At 35.0% G+C, this 11,448-nt stretch overlaps 1 protein-coding gene across 1 annotated transcript; it reads left to right on the forward strand.

Moving 5' to 3' along the window:
* The first annotated feature begins 1,745 nt into the window (after positions 1–1,745).
* LOC145064420 (uncharacterized) lies at positions 1,746–6,022 on the forward strand. The gene is made up of 7 exons (XM_079011879.1): positions 1,746–2,079; positions 2,190–2,561; positions 2,609–2,813; positions 2,868–4,886; positions 5,408–5,566; positions 5,754–5,893; positions 5,985–6,022. The coding sequence occupies exons 1-7, from the start codon at positions 1,746–1,748 to the stop codon at positions 6,020–6,022; spliced, it is 3,267 nt and encodes a 1,088-aa protein (XP_078868005.1).
* Positions 6,023–11,448: the final 5,426 nt, after the last annotated feature.

Consider the following 11,448-nt stretch of genomic DNA (forward strand, 5'->3'; position numbering starts at 1 on the left):
AATGATATGGAAGAAGGTATTAATGAAGATGATAGCTCTACTGAAGAAGAAGGGGAAGTTGAAACTAGTGAAGAGGAGTCCAGTGAAGATGAGGAAATTATGATGGAAGAGGAGACTAATGAGAAGAGTAATATTGAAGCTAAAGGAAAGCTGGAATCTGGTACAGTTATCAATAGTATTAGTAGTCTTCCTTCTATTTTGGGAGCTGCTAATAATGGCAAAAAGGCAGAAAGTGATATGCAGGGGAAATTAGAGAATTCATATGCTGGTGTTTTAAAAGGCAATAGACATAAAGGTAAAATTGATGTGAGATATATGCCTGGGGAAATAGGTAATGAAGATGATCCTGTTATTATCCCAATTGAAAATTTAAAGAATGCTAGTATTCCTTACATGAATACCCTATATGGGTATATGATTGATAAGAAATTGGCTTTCCCAGTGATACAAAAAGAAGTCAGAAGATTATGGAAGAATGTGGGACTTGAAGAGGTGTTTATGAATAATAAAGGATTTTTGTTCTTTAAATTTAGTGATAAACAGGGGATGTTGTCTGTTTTGGAGGAAAGTCCATGGCTAATGTTCAATAATATGCCTCTTTTTCTTCAAAGATGGAGACCAGGGTTGACTTTAACTAAGAATAGTCATGATAAGATTCCTGTTTGGGTCAAAATCTATGATTTACCTTTGGAAGTATGGAGTGGAGATAATCTATGTATTATTGCTAGTAAACTGGGAATTCCTCTTGCTTTTGATTCATTTACTGAAGAGATGTGTTTGGAACATAAGGGAAGGAATGCATATGCTAGAATTTTAATTGAAATGTCGGCTGAAAAAGAATGGAAGAAAAGTATTGATGTTTCAACTTGGGATTTTGTTACTAATTCGGCTGTTATTCAAAGATTTGAAGTGGAGTATGCTTGGATGCCTTCTAGATGCAGCCATTGTAAGGTTTATGGACACATGGATAAGATATGTTTGGCAAGTATGAAGGGTAGTAATCCAGGGCAAAATGGGAATAATGGAATAAATAAGGAGGATAAAGGGAAATATGTGATTGATAATGAAGGGTATACTGAAGTTGTTAACAAAAGAAATAAGAATATCAAAGATGGAGAAGGCACTAGTAAATCATTGATGAATTCAGCTAATAATGTTAATCAAAAATACAATGGAAGGAGTAATTTTTCAAGAGGGGGAAACAAATTCAGGGGACAAAATTGGAATAGAGGTGGAAATGGTCAGGGACAAAAGGGGTATTTGAATAATAAAGGGGTAAGTCACTGGAATATGGAGAAAAATAAAAGATATGAGAAGGTTTCTGGGCAATATGATAATAATGATAGGAGCTATAAGGGAGGAATTAAACAAGGGGAAATTGAAAAGAATGTTAGCAAAAAAGAGGAGAATAAGAAGATGGTCAAGGAAACTGATAAAAGCAATAGAAACAGTTTTGAAGTATTGGGGTTGATTGATGATGATGTTATAATTGGAATGGAAGAGGATGATAAAGGAGATAAGATTGGAGTTATTTCTGATAATCAGACTTGTTTTCAATCTACTATTGTTGATAGCAGATTGAATAATGATTTGATTCATTCTATGGGGATTGGAAAAGAAGATTTAGGAATGGTTAATAATGAAAATAAGTTGGATAACACAAGGAATGATAAAAGCAGCAGCAATGGGGAGTCTTCTCAGGCATTTGAGATGGTAAATGCCAAAAATAATGTTGTGATCCAATGATGTCGATTGGTGTTTGGAATATCAGAGGGCTGAATAAAGCTGTTAAGCAAAAAGAGGTTATTGATGTGATTAAGGATAATAACCTGGGGATTTGTGCGGTGGTTGAAACTCATGTTAATTGTATAAATTTAAAGAATGTGTGCTGCAGAACCTTTGGGAACTGGGATTGGATTTCTAATAGCAATTCCTGTGATGTTGGTACGAGAATAATTGTTGGATGGGATCCAAAATTATTTGAAATTATGGTCATTTCTCAATCTAAACAAGTGATTCATTGCTTTGTTAAGTTCATGGATTCTGGGTATAGTATGTTTCTTTCATTTATTTATGCTGGTTCTAAATATATTGAAAGAAGAGACTTATGGGAAGATTTGAAAAATTTAGTATAACTATGAAAAAAGAAACTTGGTGTTTATTGGGTGATTTTAATGTTGCTTTAAAAGAGTTTGATTATTCTGAAGGGTGTTCTAAAATGCTGAAGGGTGTTGATGAATTTGCTGAGTGTGTCAATTTCATTGAAGTTGAAGATTTGAATAGTACAGGGTTTCAATTCACTTGGAATAAATCCCATGCTGGTAATAAAGGTATTTTGAAGAAGTTGGATAGGGTTATGGCTAATTTGAAGTTCATATCTGATGATCCTCTTGCGCATGCAGCTTTCAAACCGTACAAAATTTCTGATCATTGTCCAGCTGTTTTAATAATCCCGAATTGTAAAGTGAGATGGAAATCTTCTTTTAGATTTGCCAACTTTATTATGGATAAAATTGAATTTTTGCCTATGGTTAAGGACATTTGGTCTACAAATATTGAAGGTTTTTTATGTTCAAATTCACTCAAAAGCTGAAAATGTTGAAAAAAGGTTGTAGACAGATGTGTAACAAATTTAGAGGTTCGGGAATGAAAATTAAAGATTTGAGGAAGGAGTTGGGGAATATTCAAATGAAAATTGATCAAGAGCCTTATAATGCTAAATATAGGGAGGAGCATACTAATATTCTTTTTGAATATAATGTTGCTTGTAATGATGAAGAAAAGCTGCTTTCTCAAAGAGCTAAGATCAAATGGTTAGTTGAGGGGGATAATAATACGAAGTTTTTTCACAATTGTTTGAAAAGCAGGAATAACAGGAATCGAATTTTGATGGTGCTTGATGAGGATGGAAGATGGGTTAGGGGGAATACGATGAAGGAAAAATTTGTTAATCATTTTAAGAATTTCTTGGGATGTGAAGATGACACAGATTTATCTATTCTTAATGAAATTTCTTTTCATAATAAGTTGGATAGAAATGTGGCTATGAATATGATAAGGGTAGTTACTGATGATGAAGTTAAAGTGGCTATGTTCGAGATTGCTGATAGCCATGCCCCTGGACCTGATGGGTTTTCTTCTAAATTCTTTAAGAGTGCTTGGAATATTGTTGGGCCTGATATTTGCATAGCAGTGAGGGAATTTTTCTGGACCGGGAAATTATTGAAGGGTATTAATGCCACTAGGATTGTGCTGATTCCTAAAGTGGATAGTCCTAGAAAAGTCACTGATTTTAGGCCTATTGCTTGTTGCAACACTTTTTATAAGTGTATCAGCAAAATAATAGTTAACAGGATAAGGAACAGCTTAGGTGATATTGTTAGCAAGAATCAATCTGCCTTTATTCAAGGGAGATCTATTCTTGATAATATTTTGCTTGCTCAAGAATTGATGGTGGGGTATAAAAATAAGAAAGGAAGGCCAAAATGTACCTTAAAGATTGATATACAAAAGGCGTATGACACTGTGGATTGGAAATTTCTTAAGAGGATCCTGTTGGAATTTGGATTTCATCCGATCATGGTTAATTGGATCATGGCATGTACTTCTTCTCCTTGGTTTATGCTGAATTTTAATGGAGAAGACCATGGATACTTTGAAGGAAAAAGGGGGCTGAGGCAGGGAGATCCATTATCTCCTTACTTGTTTACTTTGGTTATGGAGGTTTTTAATTTATTATTGCTGAAGAAAATTGATGATAGCAATAGATTCTATTATCATTGCAAATGTGAAAACCAGAAAATTACTCATTTATGTTTTGCAGATGATTTACTAGTGTTTGCTTATGGCAATGGGAATTCTGCGAGAGTTATAAAGTCTGCTCTTGATGATTTTAAAACTGTGTCGGGGCTGAAAGCGAGTATGGAGAAGAGCCAAATTTTCTTTAGTTGTGTGAAGCCAAACATGAGAAGGATTATTTTGGGAATTTTACCTTTTGATATTGGTAAAATACCCTTTAAATATCTCGGAATTCCAATGTGTGTGAATACGCTGTTCAAAAAAGATTGTAAAGCTCTTGTTGATAAGATTAAATTGAAAGTTTATAATTGGAAAAATAAGATTCTTTCTTTTGCTGGAAGGCTACAGCTCATAAATTCTGTTTTGGCTTCAACTCATGTTTATTGGGCTTCTATCTTCAAAATTCCTATTGCTACTATTAAGGAGATTGAATCGATTTGTAGGAGTTTTTTATGGGCTAAAGGAGAAGTGGTCAAAGGGAAAGCCAAGGTTAAATGGAGTGATGTTTGTAAACCAAAAATAAATGGAGGTCTTGGAATTAAAAACTTGAGATTCTGGAATGATGCTTTGTTAGCTAAACACATTTGGAATCTGATTATTAATAAGAATTCTATGTGGGTTCAATGGGTGAGAGAAAACTATATTGGTGATAGGAATTTCTGGGATATTTGGCAGAAGAAAAGTATGAATTGGACTTGGAAAAGATTCCTGGAATTGAGAAAAACTGTTAGACCTCATGTTGTTTCATGTATTGGCAATGGTAGGAATACTTCTTTGTGGCATGATTGGTGGCATCCGATTGGCATTTTAAGTACAATTATATCTAGAAGGGATTGGATGAGAAATGGATTTAGTGACAATTCTTTAGTCAGTGATGTTTTGACTAATGATACTTATAGATGGCCTGTTGATTGGGTAATTAAATTTCCTGGTCTGATAGATGCTCCCATGTTTTATAACATTGGTAATCATAGAGATACTACTGTTTGGAGGGATATGAAAGGTGTGAGTAAAAGATTTTCCTGCAAGCAAGTTTGGAGAGATATTAATAATTTTGGGAGCAAAGTCTGTTGGGTTAACTGTGTTTGGTATAGTAAATGTATTCCCAGGAATGCCTTTATCTTATGGCTTGCTGTGCTGAACCGTCTTAAAACCCAAGACCGTGTGAAATGCTGGGAGAAGTCAGGTTCTTTACTATGTCCTTTCTGTTTAACCATTCCTGATTCTCATGATCATCTTTTTTTTCAATGTGAATTCTCACATATCATATGGAAACATTGTTGTTCTAAGGCTGGAATTAACATTTCTTATTCTAATTGGAATGATTTAGTTCTTAAATTGTCTTCAGCCTTAAATTCGAGATCTGCTGAGAATTTGATTAAAAAATGGGTGTTTGCTAGTTGTGTTTCTCATATTTGGAAAGAAAGGAATGCGAGAATTTTTTGTAATATGAGAAAATCGTATGAAGGAGTTATTTTGTTTATTGAGAATGAAATTCAATTGAAGTTGCTTGGGTTGAGGAAGATGAATGTTATGGTCAGCAGGGAGAATTTTCAGACCTGGGGTATTTTTGGAAAAATTGATTGTTTTTAATGAATTCCTTTGTTAGGATTATCTGTTGTGATTCTGGTTGGGTTGAGGATTGGGATGATATGGAGCTGTTGAGTTGTTTGACTGTCTTTATGGGAGCTTTGTATTGGGGGTATTTTCGGAATGGTAGTTTTAAAGGAATTGACGGTTATCAAGGAATTGACGGATTTTTTCACTGGTTTAAGAGCTTGCTCTTGAATTTTGTGATTTGTACCTTTGGGATTTTTTTGTTTGGATATGATCTTAATTGAGAATATTCAAATGGAAATTCCTAGACATGTGATTGATGCCATGTCAAGTCTGCAACTGGGTTTGATAATATGGTGGTATTGTGGATTCCTATGTGGGTTTTTTTATGATTGCAGGAAAGGCGTTATGAAGCTGTTTGTCGTGCTTATTGATAGTGGGAATGCTTATAGCAGAAGGTCCATTATGATGAGTCACCTTTGGATGATGAAGGATAAAAGAGAGAACAACAAAGGAGGGATACAAGGGCTGAAAGATGGTAGAAGTTGTTGGATTGATTTCTAGATGATTGTGCAGTGGGTTTTGGTGTATATTTTTTGTGTTTCTTGGTTTATTATTTTTGTCTGTAGGATGTTTGAATTTGAACATTTATGGGGTTGTTTTCTAAGTTTTCACTATTGGACTGTCGGTTTTTTTAAGGGCCTTTCCCCTTGCTTTGGTCTTAATGGTGATTGGTGGTGTGGTTATTGCAAGGGGGTGAAGTTACCTTTTTTCCCACCTTTAATATGTCCTTGGTGTAGGCTTATGAACATTAAGGTTTTTTGGGGCATTTGGAGAATAGTTGAGATGTTTAAAAAGTGGGTAGGAAGTTGGTTATGGATAGGTTGGATTGTTTAGGGTTTTGTTTTGTTTTTTATTTTATTTGTATTTGTATTCTTTTATTCTTTTTTAATAAAGTTTGCTGAGCTTTGGCTCTTTTCAAAAAAAAAAAAAAGAATCAAACAGTACTCATCAAAGCTTTGCTTAAATTGTATAGACTTCTACTGTGGAACTCAAGAATTAAATGATGCTCATCAAAGCTTTGCTAAATTGCATAAACTTCTAATGCAGAACTCAAGAATGAAACAATGCTCATCAAAGCTTTGCTTAAATTGTAAAAACTTCTATTTTGGAACTCAAGAATAAAACAATGCTCATCAAACCGTTGCTAAATTACGAGGACTACTTTTATTGTGGAACTCTAGAATAAAACAATGCTCATCAAAGCTTTGCTAAATTGCATAGACTTGTAATTTAGAACTCGAGGATGAAACAATTCTCATCAAAGCTTTGCTAAATTACGAAGACTACTTCTATTGTGGAACTCTAGAATTAAACAATTCTAATCAAAGCTTTGCCAAATTGCATAGACTTCTAATGTGGAACTCAAGAATGAAACAATGCTTGTCAAAGCTTTGCTTAAATTGCATAGAATTTTATTGTGGAACTCAAGAATAAAAAAATGCTCATCAAACCTTTGCTAAATTACGAAGACTACTTCTATTGTGGAACTCTAGAATTAAACAATGCTAATAAAAGATTTACCAAATTGCATAGACTTTTTGTGACAACCTGAAATTTATTTCGTCGCTATAACCCATTTCTGTTAATAAAATATATTCTTATTGAAATTTCCGTTAACATTTGGGTTAGACTAATCAATTAATGTTGTATTTTATTTTATCAGTGTCGAAATAAAATAAATAAAAACACGTGAAACACCCTTGAATTCATTTGGAAAAGTTTTAGTTTACAACCATTTAATCGGGTACGACCATAAACTCCGTTTAACGTCGGTATTGGGTGGATCCCCACCTGGCCACAAACTCAAACCCTATATAAGGATGAGTGGTCACCATTGGAGCTTTTCCCACTCCTTAAGCTCTCTCTCTCTCTCTCTCTACAACTCAGGTTTTGATCGAAAAACACCTCATTCAAGCTCCAAAATCGTAAGTAATCCTTCTTAGCTTGTTGTGTAGCCTAGTATCTGTGCAAATTCGTGATTAAATCACCCAAATACCTCAAAATGATGTGTTTACGGCTGAGGAACACCCTCAAAACCATAAACACCCATAAGTGGGTTTTTGAAGCCCCAAAACCCCTCCAAAAACCCTTCTAGTGCTTAGCTATGACTTAGGGACTTACATGAATGAGATTAGAACCTCAAAACTTGTCATAAGAGGGGTAAACATCAGTTTACGGCCCATGAACATTCATGGACCGTAAACACTTTTTCATAGACCGTAAACACCTTTTTAAGGTGTTAAGTTGCCCTTAAACACCTCCTATGACTTGGATTAATGTCTAGAACCAACCAGCATCAAAGTAGGGACCTTGAACATCAAAGAAACCAAGTCCTTATAGAGTTTACGGCCATAAACCCCCAAGGAATTGGTCCTTTGGCCGTAAACTCCCTAAAGGGGTCAAATGGTGCCCTAATTTGCCTCTATGGCTTGTGTAAATGACTAGCAACTTGTATGCTTAACCTAGAACCACCAAAGCATGAAATGAAGAGGCTAATATGATTTTATGGCCTTAAACTCTATATTTACAGCTGTAAACTCCCCCTAAGATCCATATGGAGCCCTAGTCACTTCCTAAGCCCTTGAATCAACCTTAGAACCTTCCCTTATGCAATATAAGACCATTGAACACCCAAAAACACCCCACCCATGAGTTTACGGCCGTAAACTCATGGGGATATGGTCTTTGGGCCGTAAACACCCCTAAGGGTTTACTCTTGAAGAGTAAACTTCTTATTGAGGTCATACACTCCTTAGATGCAACCCGTATCACTTCCAACACTTGAGATAAGGTGTTTTCACGCATCAGAGTGTATTAACTTACTTAATTAGTGGTTCATTGACTAATTAGATACAATTATGTATCACTTCATGTTACATAGGACACTCGCGTGTGTTCAAGCCCTAAATTGACACCTAGAGTCCTACCCGGCACATCCTCGTCTGGTGAGTTCATACCCCTTAATTAACCTTTCAAATATTTTTAAATGCTTTTATGGGGGGAATACAAGTTGAATCCAACAAATTATATTATCAATCACATGTGATTTGCAACTTACAATCATAAAGGATTTCTATACTTTTAACCGTTTTGCCATCAAAACTGCTTTCAATATTATCAAACTCGTTTTCATGTTAATTTGTTATAAAAACTATTTTCAAACTCTTTTCAAAAACTTCTTATGTTTCTAAAATATATCCACACCAATATATTTATATAAGTAAGACTTGAAGGACTTAGGACTGATAGCTTGTGACAACCCGAAATTTCCATTCTGTATAAACTATATCACTTCAATAGAAGTAATAGCAGTCACAGTTAATTTTCAGATTTTTCACGTAAGTTTGAGAAATTCAGGGTTTACACTTCAGGAAATATCAGGAGAGTGGGTGCACTAGGGTTTTGTGCAACACTGTTATTCCAACACTCTGTTATATTAGAGATCATTACAGGAATAAGAATATTTTCTGCCAAAAATATCTCAGGACTATAAATAGAATTCTAAACCAAATTCATTCATTATTCACATTTCCAACTAGAGAAAAGTCATTTTCTCACTCACGGATCTTCGGGTTTTTATCCCAAATCGTGAGTACCTCTTTCTAGTAATGTTAGAAAGCTTTATATGTGTTTATAACATGATTTAGAAGGCTAAATCACTAAATCTAGGAGTTTACTCCCCAAGGTGTTCTTGGGCGGTAAACTCCCGAGACAAAGCCAAGACCGACCCTTGTGTTATGAAAATGCCTTAGACTCATATGTATGTGTGTTAGGAACAAGAAAACAACCAAGAATCACCCAATTTTGGGAGTTCACGGCCCAAGAGTTTCTTAGGCCGTAAACTCCCTTTTCAAACTCAAAATGGTGTTTTTAAGGCACCTAAAGCTTAGGACTTTTATCTAGACTTGTTCCCATTTAATCTAAGGCCTTAAGCACTTCAAAATCACTTATCAAAGTGAGTTTACGGCCAAGACTTTCTTCTTGGGCCGTAAACATGAAAGAAGGGCACCATTGTGTGCCTAATGTCTTCATATGCTTGGAATAAAAGCCTAGAACTTATACCACCTATGCTTGAGGCTTGAAATCAATAAGAACACCATTCCAAGGGAGTTTACGGCCGTAAACTCCAAAGGAAATGGCCTTAGGGACGTAAACTCCTAAATGGAGTGTTTCTAGACCTTAAACCCTTCCAAGAATTTAACCACCAAGTTGGAATAATTCTGGGAATCATTTGGAACTTCAAAACACACAAAACACCCATGGTTGGGAGCTTACGGCCGTAAACTCAAGAGTTTACAACCGTAAACTCCATGTGTGTTGATATATGAGGAGTAAACTCATATATAGGGTCCTTTGGAACCCTAAACACAAGTGCCTTGTCCCACAATAACATAGATGCAATCCTTAGGGCTTAAAACACTTATATAAAGTGTTTATTATGTCTAGGATGTCTTAAACATTATCAATTAGTGATTTGAGACTAATTGAATGCATATATGTGTGATTATATGTTCATTAGGATCGTAGTGTGTGTACAAGTCCTCGCTTGACACCTAGCAATCTTATACCGTTCAGTTCATCCCAATCACCAACTACAGGTGAGTTGATACCCCTAATCAATGTTTAAATGATTTAAATGCTTTAAAGGGGGGGGGGGGGGAATACAAGTAGAAACAAACATGTTATTAAATCATTGATATGTATTTTATAACTATGTTGTTCATTTAACAGATTTCACATACTACAAAATGTGATGCATGAAATGGTTTTAAATCTTAAAAATACGTTGTTATCAAATGTTTTACTTTTGAAATGTTTATTAAAATGACATCAAGTCATTGTTAATTATTGTTCCAAAACCCATAAGATGTCTTACAAAACCATTTTTCATTCTTGAACTAAACTATGCATGTACACTTATATTCTTATATATGTATTGATGTTATAGTTTACAACTTTCATTTAGTTTCTCACACCCTTGAGTAGTAAGAGTGTATAAACCTACTTGAACAACCAATTACCTTCCAGTAAATTATCATAGGGATAATTTGGAGACATCAAACATAATTCCTATTACAAGGAATCAAACAAGAGTCAGTTCATTCATGAGTCTATACCAGTACATTACCTGATACATTAGTACATTTACATTTGATTACATGATACATGAGTACGTTTACATATACTTACATGATACATGAACACGCTTACATGAACGCATTACATGAGTACCTTTACGTAGATACACTTAATTGTGTATATTAACATGAACACTTGTATCTCGAATTGCGAGGATGATTTATTAGTACCTTCTGTGTAAATCTTCCTGCATATCCCTAGTACCTCGGGATATCTAGACAGGACCCTATCCCTAGTACCTCGGGATACCTAGATGGGCCCCTATCCCTAGTACCTCGGGATATACGGACGGGACTAACCATTCCGGAACCCATCTGTTAGCAACAGTGGGTGATGAACATCTACGGATGCCTACGGTTATTACTTATACTATGAGTACGTTTCCAGGGACTAACCCTTCCTCCGCCCTGCTGCTGCTACAGAGGACAATTGGACAATCTTCAGATGTTCATTAGGATATATACGTCGTGTTAGCCCTAGTACCTCGGGATAACACTTACATTAGTACTTTTTCCTGTTTACTTTATTTTGTGATACTTTCACATAAACGATGAGTTAGACTAAGTACTTTTAGTACTAGTCAATAGAAAGGAAAAACTATCATTTTACTAACAAAACATTCGGGTCTTGGTAGAAGACTACATTGTCATAACAAAACATTTGGGTCTTGGTAGAAGACTACATCTCAAACTGATAGAAAATAAGGTATTTTCTAGGGCTTTTCATACTTACATCATCATTTTCATTTAAAGGTTTACATGACTTTTAAAACAGCTTTTGGTAAGCAAGACAACGACACTTAAATACTTATGAATTCACTAGCTTTAAAGCTGATACTCTCTTTCAAAATAACTTGTATTCTCAGGTCAATAGTAGACAGGTACGATGGCC

Source organism: Lactuca serriola, chromosome 1 (assembly GCF_051521515.1).
Source record: "Lactuca serriola cultivar US96UC23 chromosome 1, Lser_US96UC23_V15, whole genome shotgun sequence".
Lineage (NCBI taxonomy): Eukaryota > Viridiplantae > Streptophyta > Magnoliopsida > Asterales > Asteraceae > Lactuca > Lactuca serriola.